The sequence below is a fragment of the Halichoerus grypus genome, chromosome 1, assembly GCF_964656455.1.
Source record: "Halichoerus grypus chromosome 1, mHalGry1.hap1.1, whole genome shotgun sequence".
NCBI lineage: Eukaryota > Metazoa > Chordata > Mammalia > Carnivora > Phocidae > Halichoerus > Halichoerus grypus.
This window is the reverse complement of record NC_135712.1, coordinates 143,260,203-143,275,999: the sequence shown is the minus strand read 5'-3', so window position 1 is coordinate 143,275,999 and position 15,797 is coordinate 143,260,203. Positions and strand designations below refer to the sequence as shown.

The following is a 15,797-nucleotide window of genomic DNA, read 5'->3' as shown; positions in this document are numbered from 1 at the left end:
GTCAGAGAACTGTTTGATGGTGTGGGAAAACCACCCCCACACGTTGGAACTGATGACAGGAACCCTTTAGAAGCTTATTAGTGGTAAAAAGCAAAAGAAACTACTGAAGAACTGAAAGTGGCTGTCTCACATAAGAATTTAGGGAGCGAGCCAATCAAGGAAATGGAAAAAAAGACCTGCCGATTTTGCTTATAAGCCTTGTAGTAATATTTGACTTTCTCAATTATATACATTATATTTTAAATTTATAAATAAAAATAAGCACACCACTCTATTATTAAGTTGTGTTTTAGTTGCTATTTGGTACTTTATGTAACAGACCAGTGTTATTTCTCTGCTATTTTTCTCATAATCAAAAATAGTTGTAGTGAAAGTTTATTTTCATTAAAAAAAAAAAAAAGGAACAATCTTTAGATATCCTCAGTCTTTATAATCACCTCTCAGCCTCTGGAATTCTTTCCTCTTGTCTAATTATTCCTTCATAATTTTAACATCAACAGCAAGAGGCAAACACTTAAATAGCACTTTTCATTTAACCTTAAAATTCTGCAAGGTGGGAATTATCTCCATTTGATTCATGAGGACATTAAGGCATAAAGAAAATCTGCCCAAAGTTGCACCACTAGTAAGTGACTAGACCAGGAATTGAATCCTGTTAATTTGGCTCTGCAGTTCATATTCTTACCCCATTATGGCACCTCTCATTTATGGTTACATCATCACAAACCCTCTGTAAGTCTGTTTCTATACTATTTTCTTCTCTCAAGATCAAGATTTATCTCTAAAACTTTCAGGACATAGTCAGTTGGAAAGCCTAACAAGACTTTCCTGAAACTCAAAAGTCAAAACTGATTTTCACAGACTCCTTCCCATTTCCATTTTGTTAATATGCTATAATTACATTGTAATAATGAAATTATGTTGTATAATATAAGCTCCCTAGAAAAAGACCATCTTTTGATCATCTGTGCATCCTAATGGCTGGCACAAAACATAGTATCTATTAAATATCTAATTCTCTAGTGAACCGATTTGCTTAAATTTCCTCCAAAAAAAGGTAAAATTAGACAAACTAAATTTTAGTGCTTCCAGCTTTTGTATCCTAGAATTTTTACATGCAATTTTTCTTTTAAGTTTTTCTGTTGGTTAGCATTAGATATATTTTGCTTATATATGCCAAGTATAAATATGATGCCTAAAATTTATGGTTTTACTTTTATTTTTTGGTTTTACTTTTTAATTAAAAAAATTTTTTTAAGTAAGCTCTATGCCTAATGTGGAGCTTGAACTCATGACCCTGAGATCAAGAGTTACATGCTCCATGCAATGAGCCAGCCAGGTGCTTTTCTAGTTTTAATTCACTTAATAGCAGGATTCTCTTTCTTCACTCACAAACTCTACAATCCTAGAATAATTTGTACAGAACTAAAATATATGGTATGTCTATAATACTTAACTCTTTATATGATGGTTCCACCAGTGAATATTACCATAAAAATACATTTTAGATAAAAAAGTGATTCTGTTAAAAAAAAAAAGTGATTCTGTTACTCTCCTTACTCAAATGACCTTACTAAAACAGACAATAGGGGTGCCTCAGTGGCTCAGTTGGTTAAGTGACTGCCATCGGCTCAGGTCATGATCCTGGAGTCCCAGGATCGAGTCCCACATCAGGGTCCCTGCTCAGCAGGGAGTCTGCTTCTCCCTCTGACCCTCCCCCCCCCATGCTCTATCTCATTCTCTCTCTCAAACGAATAAATAAAATCTTTAAAAAATAAAAAAAAAACAGACAATAAACAATTTCCTCAGTGACATTTAAAAATCATTTATCAATACTAGAAACTAATTTCTTCCTTCTCATTAAATTATTATTCTAATTTAATGAGACCCTTAACAACCATCAGAGATAAAATTCACATTCCTGTAAATGAAAAAGCAAGTCTCATTTATTGTGAATTCAGTACATGCTCATTGTAGAAAATCTGGAAAGCAGAGAAAAGTATGAAGAAAAAATATCAGTAGTAATCCTTATTGTCTTCCTGCCTTTTATTAACATTTTCCTATATCATCAAATACCAACTTTAATGATGCCATAATATTTCATATGATATGGCAACACTACAATTTAAGTGTAACTTAACTGTCCAATAGAGAAAATAAAATTTAAATCTGGGCATTTAGACTATTTTCACAATTATAAGTTATATCATAGTGAACACCCCTAAATATGTCTTCATATCTTTAATAATTTCTTCATGATAAAAAGTGTGATAAACTTTATAAAGGTTAAATAACCTTACATCCCATTAGTGTTAGGTGATACCTGTAAACCAGTCTTTCTATAAATGCAAAATAAGATATCAGTGTTCTTTTTTCTTGTTAAAACATCAGAATCTTATTTGTAACGTAATTTTGTATAGTTCACATCCCAATATAGTGACATATACCAAGTACAAAATATAACTTCACAAAATAATTTAATTTTATACAATTCCTCCCCACCCAAATTTCAAGTAGTAGGGGCTTTTCTTATCCCTTAACCCCCAATTCCCCCCACTCCTGTGCCACACCTACCCTATACAACCACATTATCTTCCATGTGCCCCCCTTTCCACATATGAACAAACTTGAGTTTTCCCTGGCTTACCAACAGATTCTAAATACTCATGCAAAAAATTTACTGAAAGGGAAAACCATTTTTCATAATTATTTCAAATGATTCATTTTACTTCATTTAATTTGATACTGAGAACTCAATCAAACGTATGGTTATGAGTTTGTCATTTATCAATCATTATTTCTTTATCTAAATGTTTCTACTCATAAGGAGAGAGAACTACAAACAAAGGATGTTATGTGGTAAAATCAGAGGACAACCTGTATATATACTTTATAATGCTTTCATATTTTTCAGGACCATTAGGTTAAACTGAACTTAAATCTTTTTTTTTTTTTTTAATTTATTTGACAGAGAGAGACACAGCGAGAGAGGGAACACAAGCAGGGAGAGTGGGAGAGGAAGAAGCAGGCTTCCCACGGAGCAGGGAGCCCGATGCAGGGCTTGATCCCAGGACCCCGGGATCACGACCCGAGCCAAAGGCAGACGCTTAACGACTGAGCCACCCAGGCACCCCAAACTGAACTTAAATCTTGATACATTTAGGATAAAGAAAGAGAATTGACTGTTCTATACCATCACTTTCCATCCATTTAGAAGTGAACTATGAAAGAGCATAAAAATCACCTAAAATACTCTTAGTTATATGAATGGAATAAGCGATTAAGGAACAAGGAAGATGGTGTAGAGTTTGAATACTATGAAATTACCTGAGGCGTTCACTAATCTAACTTCATACATATATATAATATGCCCAAACTATTTTATTTTTCTTCCCCCTGAAAAGAAGAAATATTTTCAAGAACCAACTAAAGCAGTATTGAGTACTTTTGTAAAGTTACCAGAGAAATCCTATTCATCAAATACAAGGTCTTTTCTTAATTCTCACCCTACTAGATCTTGGTGCTAATACTCAAAGGAATTGGACACTGCTCATGTTTTAAACTTTTATGTAGAAAATCCTTTCATTTGACCTCTTTAACAATGTATTTATCTGGCTACTTCTGACTACTTTGGCTCTTCTTCCTCTCCCTGATTCAAGGACATTTAACAAGTCTATCCCTTAATCTGCTGCCCACTCTAATCCCCTGACCATTAAAATTTCAAGACCTGGGGCACCTGTGTGGCTTAGGTGGTTGGGCATATTACTCTTGATTTTGGTGCAGGTTGTGATCTTGGGGTCATTGGATTGAGCCCTGAGTTGGTCTCTGTGCTCGAATGGGAGTCAGCCTGAGATTCTCTCTCTCCCTCTGCCACCCCCTAAAATAAATACATAAATCTTTGGGGAAAAAAAATAAATTTTCAAGACCCAAAAGTTTTTAAATTAAACAACCTCATAGTTCCCCCCCATTATCATTTAACTTAAAAAAAAATCCTTTCCTTATATATTTCTAAAACAGAAAGTTGAAACTTATAGTTGAATCTATCATTCTCCTTTCTGGATCCCAAAGACTGTTTACAGTGTGTTCAGAGTAGAAATATATCACAGGTTGATGTATTTCAACAGTAAGGTATTTATTTATATGGTAGGCACACAGTTACAGTAATTTTTAACATCATGGGTTATGTAGCCATAAGTTCAAGCTTCACCCACATGATCTTGAACAAATTACGTCCTTGTTTCTCCATCTGTAAAAATGAGGATAGTAACAGTATGTACTACACACAGTGTGGTTATGAAAATTAGTTAACTACATGTAAAAAACTCAGGACAGTTTGTGGTGTAAAATAAGCACTCAATATATATTAATAATTTCAGTAGTGACTGTAATAAAGTATGATAAAAATGACTATATATGAATTTAATTGATATGATTCATATACTATAAAATTCACCCTTTTAAATGTACCGTTGAGTGGTTGTTTTTTTTCATTATGGTCACAAAGTTGTGTATCTATTACCACTATCTAATTCCAGAACATTTCCTCATCCCAAAAGAAACCCCATACCCAACAGCAGTCACTCTTCCCACTCCCCAAGCCCCTGGTAACCACTAAACCTACTTTCTGTTTCTCTTTTTAAAAATATTTTTATTTATTTGTCAGAGAGAGAGAGCACAAGGAGGGGGGAGCATCAGGCAGAGGGAGAAGCAGGCTCCCCACTGAGCAAGGAGCCTGATGTGGGACTTGATCCCAGGACCCTGGGATCATGACCTGAGCTGAAGGCAGACGTTTAACCGAATGAGCCGCCAGGTGTCCCCCACTTTCTGTCTGTAAGGATTTGTCTATTCTGAACATTTCATACAAAAAGAATCCTACAATACATGGCCTTATGCGTCTGGCTTATTTTACTTAGCATAATGTTTTCAAGGCTCATGAAGTATCAGTACTTCATTCCTTTTTGTGGCTAAATATTCCACTGTATGAATATACCATACTTCATTTACCCATTCATCAGTTGATGGACATTGGGTTGTCTTCACTTGTTGGCTATTAGAAATAATGAATACTGCCATGAACATTAGTGTACAAGTTTTTGTGTGAATAATTACTTTCAATTCTCTAGGGTATATACATGGGAATAGAACTGCTGGGTCATATGGGAACTCTATGATTAAGTTTTTGAGGAACTGCCAAACTACTATGGTTTTTTTTTTCTTTAAGTAAATAAGCTTTATATTTTTGTGTTACTGCTTACCAACAACATTACCATAATGGAACTGTATTATTTTACTAAGACACCGGGTTCAGACCACAACTTCTGATTAATTCAACACATAAAAGTTCTGTCATAGAAAAGGAGCTCTAAGATTTGAGACATCTATCATTAAGCATCTTATTCAAAAGACATGTTTTAACCTAGAGAGAAAAAGATTTCACAGAAAAAAAGTTCAGTCTATGCTATTGTCTGAATGAGTGTGTCATCCCCCCACCCCCCAAATTCTTAAGTTTAAAACCTAATGCCCAAGGTGATGGTATTAGGAGGTAGCCTTTGGGAGGTAATAAGGTTCTGTGGGCTATGGGGAATAGTACCCTTTTAAAAGAGGTCCAGAGAACTAGTTCATCCCTTCTATCAGGTAAGGACAAAGCAAAAAGGTACCACCTATGAACCAGGAAAGCAGCCCTCACTAGAATGTGACCGTTCTGGTACCTTAATCTTGGGACTTTCCAGCAACCTCCAGAACTGTGAGAAATTTCTGTTTTTTTTTTTTTGTTTTTTTTTTTTGAAGATTTTGTTTATTTATTTAACAGAGAGAGACACAGCGAGAGAGGGAACACAAGCAGGGGGAGTGGGAGAGGGAGAAGTAGGCTTCCCGCTGAGCAGGTAGCTCAATGCGGGGCTCGATCCCAGGACCCTGGGATCATGACTTGAGCCGAAGGCAGACGCTTAACGACTGAGCCACCCAGGCTCCACCAGAAATTTCTGTTGTTTATATGCCACCTAGCCTGTAGTATTTTGTTTTAGCGGCCCAAATGGACTAAGATTGCCATATATTATACAGAGAGGGCTTTCAAAAGTTTATAAAACTGTTTACTTTGAGGATGTTCAATCTCATAGTGACTAAGCCGAATCTGAACAATACATATATATGAATGATTTTCACAATAGAATGCCCATTCCCCCCACCCCAAAAAAGGCTAGGCTGACAAATATTAAATCTAGTATGTGTAGACTAATTTCTACAAAAACAAAAGAAAAACTCATCAAGGAAAAGTTGGTAACAATGCACTTAGGTAAAAATGCCTGACCCACCTTATTAATACAAAAAGAGCAAAAAAATACATGAAATTATTTTTACCTTCTTATGGGTAATATGGCCAAACAGAAATAGCTGTTCAAGGAAAAGAATGTATATGAAACATCTCTTACAAGCTGAAATTTCAAAAGTCAGATCACTTACCTATGTAGACTCTCTTGCTGTATCTCTGCATCAGTAATAACACAAATACATGCAGCGGAATAAGGTTGATGATAAACACATAGCCACCCCAAGCAGAGACCTAGGAGTTAAGAAATGCAAAGTTAAATAATTTAAGATGTTTAGTAAGTTTTATTTGTCATGACAATCTAAATATATAATGAATAGACATAAACACTAGGATTCTTAGCAATTGTGAGATATGCTTAAAATTGATTTATATAACCTACAAAAAACCTATTTCTACTTATTTTTCTTGATTATTAAAATAACACAATCCATAAATCCAACATGCTTTTCTATGTTCACTGGAGAAATGGTCAAATTAAACTAAGAACACTTCTAAGAACACTAATTTGTGAATCAGTAATAAGTCTTTCATGAAGGTAAGGATTCTTGGGATACAGATCATAAATTTTTAAAAGAAAAAAAGGGTTTTACTTCCCCCATTTTTGATATGTACATTGCAAGAAGCTTGACTGAGAATAAGAACAATCAATGTTAGCATCAGCCAACAAGTGAACTACAAGGAACACTCAGATAATCTGGATATGCTTTGAGATACTCAAAATAAAAGTGCTACCTTGAGTATAAATTATTTCCTACTAATGGATTACAAATCAAGATTCCATTTTAATGTTTAGCATGTATCATAAAATTAGAATAGCCTATTTAATCAGAATAAATGAGTATGTTCTGGTCTAATTTTTTTATGTGATTCTTTATTTTTTAAGTAAGCTATATGCCCAAAGTGGGGCTTGAACTCACGACCCTGAGATCAAGAGTCGCATGCTCTACCAACTGAGTCAGCCAGCCATCCCTATTCTGGTCTAAATTCATAAAAATTCTAAAGATAAGGTTTATTCTCAACCAATAGTATTACCTTTTTGAGTACATTCAATAGGCAATAAGCTCTTGTCAGTATCAAAGTTTTAGGTGTACTCTAATAATTAAAAGCTCAGAAGAACCATTTTACCAACAGTCATAACAGGAGACTAGACGTTCACATATATATTGTAACGATGCTACCCTTGTCTAAAATATCTCAGGACCATTTGTAATGAACTACCTGCCTTCAGTGTGCAATGCATATAAGAATATCAGTTTAGTGCTTCAGTCACATGCTATTTTGCACCAAAAACAATGTTACTCTGATTGAGCACAAGTCCTAACTGAAGGACTTCAAATTACCTTCAAAATTTTAATGTAAGCTTCGAAGAGAATGAGTTTGCTAGTACTTGGGTACAACTGCACAGAATGTGTCTCAGGCTTCAACCATTTTAAAAGGGGCATGGATAATTTGGATGCACAAATTCCATGATATTTGTTTAAAATCAGAAAAAAAGCTACCTAAAATTATCACTAATTTTCAGCACAAGACTACTATATAGGCTGTGCTGTGGGGAAAAAAGGCAGGAGAATGAAGAGGTAATTCTGAGCCCCAATCTTATCTATTGAAAAAAGTATGTAGGTAAGTTTTCCTAGAAGATAGGAACATTATTTAGATAAATTATACATTTGAAAAGGAAAATTTTTGTTTCACTTCCTGCAAATATTATATCTGAGGGCTTGAGTATTAGCCCTCCCACACACCCCAAGGATGGGGGTAGAGAAGAGGATGGCAGTAATGAATGGGAATACATTAAAATTAGGATCCTAAAAATTTCAGAAGAAAGGAAGTGAAGAACTAGTCCAGATGAGAAGAAAATGATGAAGAAGAGGAATTGGTCTAATTTCCGAATACCTGCTAGACCTCATATAGTTTCAAATATAGTTTCAAATATGAATTCTTACCATATAGAAATACGATAAGCAGCAGCACATTGTCCAAAAAACTGACCCAGTTTTTACAGATTTTACCTAAAATACAAACAAGCAAATGTTTACAAATGTTCCTGCTATTCAAACAAAGTTAAATATTTAGTAATCTTGTACTACAAAAAGCCAAAGTTATATACTTAAAAAAAGTACAGTGGTTATTCAGATAGTCAGATCCACTTAATATATGCATTTAGAACACTGGGAAACAGTCAGACATTTTATGAATAGCCCTGATTTTTCTGTTGTTGTTATGCAGTTTTCAGTAAAAATCATCTTAGAAGAAGCAAAACTATATTTTTCTATTTGCTTTATTTTCTATTTTAAAATGATTAATATCAACAAATTGAGATTTTAACTAAATAAATTTGTTCAGCAAATCTACATTTTTACATATGGTTGATTTTCTATATAATTCTAATTATGAGCATCCATTTTTGAAAACCTATCATCTAGGAATTTTCATATACCATAACCAATAACAATGATCAATAAATAATCTATATCCTCAAGAAACTGACAGTCCTATAATAATTTCTAGGATATGTCAGTAAAATTCTCAATTACCCTGAACCAGAAAGAGAACCTACAATCAATGAAAGGTTCAAAAAAATGACAAATCTCTACCGTCTAAAAAAAAAAACTAACCAAAGAAATAATACCCAGATAAGTTTCTATGTTCCTCTGAAAATAATGGTTTGGTTCAGAAAACTGAATTTTAAATTTCAAAAACACAAGTTCTAAATACTTATTTATGCCAAGAGCAAAATGTCATCTTTATTTAAGAACTATATATATACCTGATCTCAAGGAATTTACTTTTAAAATGAGTTTCTACTAGTACATTAAAACAAACTATAGGTGACATGTAATCTTTGGGGGAACTGTAAAGCAAACACACACACACACACACACACACACACACACAGGAATGAAAAGAGGGGGAGAGGAAGGAAAGAGAAAACATTCCTAGTTTACAGCACTTAAAGATATTATCAGGCTGACTTCTAATTAATGAAAGACTGCTTTGAATTCAACATCATAGTATATGTGTGTGACAAAACACATCCCCCCTTCCCCCACTGAAACCAGCTTGATCTATGTTAAAATGTCTCAGTATATTAAAATACTGACATTTTAAAAGTGAAAAAAATTACCAGGGCTCATTAGAAATTATTCCTATAATATCCAATCTCTACAGAGTGGAGAAGTGAGTTGAAACCAAGTGCTAATGCCAAAATCACAGAGACCAAAAGATAAATTAGAGAGACCAAAGATGATTTTTAGAAAGGAAAGCAGCTACCAGGGAAATGGGAAAGAATGTTCAGAAAGGCCTAATTATTTTTTTTTTAAGATTTTATTTATTTATTTGAGAGAGAAATAAAGAACATGAGGGGGGAAGGGGAGCGGGGCAGAGGGAGAGGGAGAGGCAGGCTCTCTGCAGAGCAAGGAGCCTGAGGACGCAGGGCTTGACCTGAGCCACCCAGGTGCTCCAGAAAGGCCTAATTCTAAATGGATAGATTAGAAGAAATAGTGTTCTCAGAGGACGAGATGCTCCAGAAACAAAATGGAATCCCAAGAACAGGGGCACGAAGGCTATAGCAGGTAGATCAATAGAATAAAGAAGAAAAAAATGATTCTACCTAGTGACGGAGAAAAAAAGGCTATCCAGTGAACTGGAGGTAGAGAAGATAAATGTTGACAGAGAAAGCTTGCAAATGACCATTCAGTGCTTTATATTTGTGTGTCAGTTATCATTTTATTGCCTCTTAGCTCCAAATGCACCCTTCAATATATGTTCTATGATAAACAACAGAATACTTTCTAAGTAGTTCTCCTTTAAAGTAAGTATGATGTTAAGTTTTCTCGGTAGAGGGTGCTGAAAGAACACTGCAGTAGAGGCTCTCCAATCATTTTAGCTGTAGGCTGGCGTTGGTGGTATAGGTGTGAGAACATCTGGTGGTGCTGATCCCAGCCATGGGGCAGAACACAGTCCTTATGTGACTCTGCAGCCTTGGTCTAGTAATAACTTTTCTGCAGTCCTCTTGACATGGTAACAAAAAGCCCCATACAGAGTCTAAAAGCTTCCTGCCCATGCTGGTACCCAGACTCCCACTGCACACTATGCTACAGGTTACCAACTCCCCACTCCTGAATGCCTACACTCCAGAGGGTGGTCAATCGCCCGTCGGGCAGCTCCAAAGAAGCTCTAGGCTGGCCTAACCATCAAACTTCTCTGGGGTTGGTGGGCTGAACCACACCCTAATGAAATCTGAATCCTAAGTTTGTCCTTCCTTGAGTACTTTCCCTCAGCCTTAGCATATCATATAGGGCTTCCTTCTGTATTACTCTTCTATCATAGTTAATACTTCTTTTTCTAAAACTCCCCTTATGTAATCTACTGTGACTGATTGGGCCCAGTCCTGCTACAATCTATTACCAAAAAACCAAAATATACTTATAACCACTAAATATAGTCCTTACCCTGAAATTTCCTCAAACCCCAAAACCAACTGTATAGGCTGAAAGAGAATGAGAAAAGGAATCAGACATATTCTGCTGTATTTACCAATACACACAAAACTCTGCAAGGCTATGTTGGACACACAAATTATAACTCAGTCATGCCCCAAATGGAGAGGTAAGACACAAAAGCAAGAACTACAGTCAAAGCACAATATGACAGAAACCACATGGGTGAGTGTAGACACTGAGTGGCATAAGGTCCTTATAGATCCTGTTGGTAACAGAAATACAAGTCAGGAGGATGGTATATGACTAAGTGAGTGTTGAGGTCCAAATTTACAGTGGTAGGAATATAGACATAAAGGAGAGGCTATGTTTAAGGGCCAAATCAACATTTTTTTGGTGAACTACTAGAATTAGTAGTAGAGAAAAAGAAGTTGAGAACTCCTAGTTTCCTACCTTGAGGTATTACCCATCAGCAGGGAGGAGGAAGACCAAGAGATGGTAGGTTTGGATAGGGGTTTTTTTAACTCAGTCTTTGACATGTTAATATTAAAACTCCTGAATCAGAAATCTTCAACAATGGAACTAGAAATCAAGAGAAAAAAAAGGCTGGGAAATTCCAAATATTAGGAAACTAAACAACACGCTTCTAAAGAACCCATGGGTCAAAGAAGAAATCAAGAATTAGAAAAATATTTTAACTACATGACAATGAGAACACAACATACTGAAATATACAGAATGTAGCTAAAGCAATGATGAAAGTATAATTTAAATTTCATATTAGGGGGTGCCTGGGTGGCTCAGTCGTTAAGCTACTGCCTTTGGCTCAGGTCATGGTCCCAAGGTCCTGGGATCGAGCCCCGCATCGGGCTCCCTGCTCAGCAGGAAGCCTGCTTCTCCCTCTCCCACTCCCCCTGCTTGTGTTCCCTCTCTCGCTGTGTGTCCCTCTGTCAAATAAATAAAATCTTTAAAAATTAAAAAATAAAAAAAAAAAATTTCACATTAGAAAAACAGAAATAGCTATTATAAATAACTTAGGCTTCAACCTCAAGAAGCTATAAAGGAGCAAACCAAATACAAAATAGAATAATAAAAGTCAAGAATTCAATGAAATAGAAACCAAATACAGAGAAAAATAAATGAAACCAAAAGGTGAATAAACTTTAACTAGACTGACCAAGAAAGAAGATACAAATGACCAATACTAGGAATGAGAGGTAACATCACTATAGACTGTACAGAAATTCAAAGAATTATAAAGGAGTATGATGAATAATTTGTGCCAACAAATATCATATACATGAAAAGAAAAATTTCAAAAAAGAAATACTTTACCAAATTATTCATAAAGAAACAAAATCAGAACAGAACTATGTCAATAAAAATTGAATTAGTAATTAAAAATCTTCCCAGGTTCAGATGGCTTCACTGGTGAAAAGTATCAACAGTTAAGGAAGACATAATACCAATCTTATAAAGATTCTTTCAGAAAACAGAGGAGAAGGAAACACTTCCCTAATTATTTTAAGAGCCCAGTAGTAACTCTGATATCAAAGCCAGACAGGGGCGCCTGGGTAGCTAGGTCAGTTAAGCATCTGCCTTGGGCTCTGGTCATGATCCTGGGGTCCTGGGATCAAGCCCCTGGGATTGAACCCCACATCAGGGTCCCTGCTCAGCAGGGAGTCTGCTTCTCCCTCTCCTCCTGCCCCTCCCCCGCTTGTGCTCTCATGTGCGCGTGCACGCTCTCTCAAATAAATAAAATCTTAAAAAACAAACAACAAAAAAAACAAAAAACAAAGCCAGACAAAGATATCACAAGAAAAGAAAACTACATGTTAATATCCCTCATGGATACAGATGAAAAAATTCTTAACAAAATATAAATACAAAACCAACAATGTAAAAAAAAAGGATTATGTGTCATGAACATGGAATTGATTCCATGAATTCAAGGTTGTTTTAACATCTGAAAAAAAAAAATGCGGTGGTTCCCAAGTGAGGAATAGGGAGAAAGTACTCCTGGCATCTAGTGTGTGGAGGTAAGGGATGCACTAAACACTCTACAACACAAGAAATAACTGCCTGTCCCCAAATGTCAATAGTATTAAACTAGAGAAACCTTGAATTAATGTAATTAAGGACAAAACCATATGATCATATCAATAGATACAAAAAAGCTATTGACAAAATCTAACACCCATTCGTGATAAAAATTCTCAAACTAAAAATAAGAAAGCTTCCTTAAGTTATGATAAAGGACATCTAGAAAAAACAACTAACATCATACTTAATGGTGAAAGCTTGAATGCTTTCCCTTTAAAATCAGGAAGGAAAGGATAAAAAAATTCTCAATGCTTCTATTGAACACTGTGTTAGAGGTTCCAACCAGTATATAATGAGGCAAGAAAAAAAAATTTAATTTCTGCTCTTAGAAAGATATTGTTAAAAAAATAAAAGGACAAGCTACAAACCGGGAGCAAATGTTTACAAAACATACATCTGATAGAGAACTTGTTTCCAAAATATATAAAGAACTCTTACAGCTCAATAATAAGAAAACAACCCAACCAAAACGTAGGCAAAAGGTATGAACAGACATTTCACCAAAGAAGAATCAGAATGGAAAATAAGCATGAAAACATGCTCAATTGTTACTCACTGGAGAAAAGCAAATTAAAACCATGAGATACCACTACACACCTACTAGAATGGCTGAAATTTAAAAATCTGAACATACCACATGCTGGTAAAAGCAGAGGAAATGCAATGCCTCATACTTTGGTGGAGGGAATGAAAAATAACACAGCCATTCTGGAAAACTATTTGGCAGCTATTTATAAAATTAAACATGTACTTATATTACAAACCAGCAACCCCACACACCTAGGCATCTGTCCAAAAGGAATACTAATATATGCCCATATGCAGAACTGTATGCAAATATTTATAGCTAGTTTATTCATAAATGCCAAAAACTGGGAAACAAAATAAGCAATAGTATATCCATATAGTACCCCCATACTACTCAGCAATAAAAAGTAACAAACTACTAAAACATGCAACAACATGGATAACTCTCAAAAGTCTTATGTTAAGTGAAGTAAGCCATACATAAAGGGTCACCCCTCACTGTATGTTTCTACAACATGGCATTATGGAAAACAAACTCCCAAAAATATGAAGACAGAAATTAGATCTGCGGTTGCAAGAAATATGGGTTAAGGAGAGGACTGATTACAAAGGCAGGGGAGAAAACCTTAAAAAAAAATTTCTATAGGTCGCAATGATATGTACTGTTCTCAGTACTATTTTACTTGCATCAGCTCTGTTGTTGGTGAGTGGTAACACAGAGATAAAAACAAACATGTACTCATCAATTTCTGTGTTCCTATAATGTTCTACACATTAACTTATTTAAACCATATAAGGTAGGTACTATTATTACTTCCATTTTATAGTTGATTTAATAGACATGGGGATGGTTTAAATAACTCCTAGTGATAAGAACTGAAATCCAGGAAAGAGGAAACCAGACCAGGGCAGTTTGGCTCCAAAGACTCTACTCTTAAGCACTTGATCCTGACAAAAAAAGGTTAGAAACTATAGAACACAAATTAGCATACACAAAAATGTCTGGAAATGGTGCTTTGAAAACAAAGTATTTAAAAAATTTTAAAGACTGTTGAGCAGTTTAAAAATAAACACACCAGATAAGGAATTAGCAGACAACTTAATGTAAAATGTTTCAGCTTCATGTCATTTGGCTACAAAAAACTTTTCAGAGTAGTCAGAGCTGTTATTATTTTTACTTTCAATTGGTAAAGATCAAATTTGACATAAACGTTAATTATCTAATGCAACTCTGTAGCTAAAACATTTTTTATATTTCATTTATAAGAAAAGTGAAGGATAGTAAAGTGTCAAACACCTTGCCACAAGTCAGAAAATGAGTTTTTATGCCAGAACTCCAAACCAACTCCTCATTTCAAATACTGGAGCTGCTTCTACTTTAAACCTAGTTTATTTTAAATATGTTGCTTTAAAAAACAGAACAAAGGAAAAACTTACAAAATAATCTTTTAGTCCTTAGTGAGTATGCTTTATCATTCTGTCAAGCTATTATTAAAAGCAATAGGATACTCATAATTTCCCCTACCAGCTCATCAACTTCATTTAAGTCTGTATAATCAACATATAAAATAGCACCAGTTCCACACTGTGTTCTACAAAATTATCTGTTGAATTAATAAAAAAAATTATGCGACTTAAAAAACAATGTTGTAATGGAGAATCCGATGCAAAATTCATATGGAAATACAAAGGACCTTAAATGTCCAAACAAAAATTATCAGTGTATAAAAGCTAGCATTATTTTAACTTTGATTTGTAACTCCAAATTTAGTTTTCTAGATACTTTAAGAGACTAATACAATCAAAACGATTATTAGTTTGTTTTTGCACACACAATGTATAAAAATTTAAATTTTGTGACATCAACAACCAAAAGGGGTAGGAAGAGAGTTGTAAGGAGATTTTTTATATACTATTAAAGATGAGCTAATATAAATTGAAATAAGAGTTTTATAATATTAGAATGCTAAATGTAACCCCCATGGTAACCACAAAGAAAACAGCAATATAATATATACCAAAAGGAAATGAGAAAGGCATTTAAACATTTCACTACAAAAAAAATCAACTCAACACAAAAGACAGTAATAAAGGAAATGAGGGACAGAAAAGCTACTAGGCATATAGAAAATAAATAGCAAAATGACAAATAAGATCTTTCTTATCAGGAATAAACGTAAATGGTTTAGTCAAGCTCTCCAATCAAAAGATAAAGCCTGGCATAATGGATAAAAACACATGGTCTAAACATATGCTCTCCACCAGGCACTCACTTTAGATCCAAAGACACAAATATATTCAAAGTTAAAGGATGTAAAAAGATATTCGATGCAAACAGTAACTAAAAGAGAACAGGTAACTATACTAATGACAGACACAACAAACTTTAAATCAAAAAA

At 34.7% G+C, this 15,797-nt stretch overlaps 1 protein-coding gene across 2 annotated transcripts in view; it reads right to left on the bottom strand.

Moving 5' to 3' along the window:
* The window catches only part of STT3B (STT3 oligosaccharyltransferase complex catalytic subunit B), a 100,055-nt gene that overhangs the window by 28,443 nt on the left and 55,815 nt on the right, over positions 1 to 15,797 (bottom strand). For both annotated transcript variants that reach the window (XM_078072732.1, XM_036075056.2), the window contains exons 4-5: positions 8,272 to 8,337; positions 6,460 to 6,559 (exon numbers count right to left, since the gene is read on the bottom strand). In XM_078072732.1, coding sequence (XP_077928858.1) covers positions 6,460 to 6,559; positions 8,272 to 8,337 — 166 coding nt within the window. The remainder of the gene's footprint in view (positions 1 to 6,459; positions 6,560 to 8,271; positions 8,338 to 15,797) is intronic.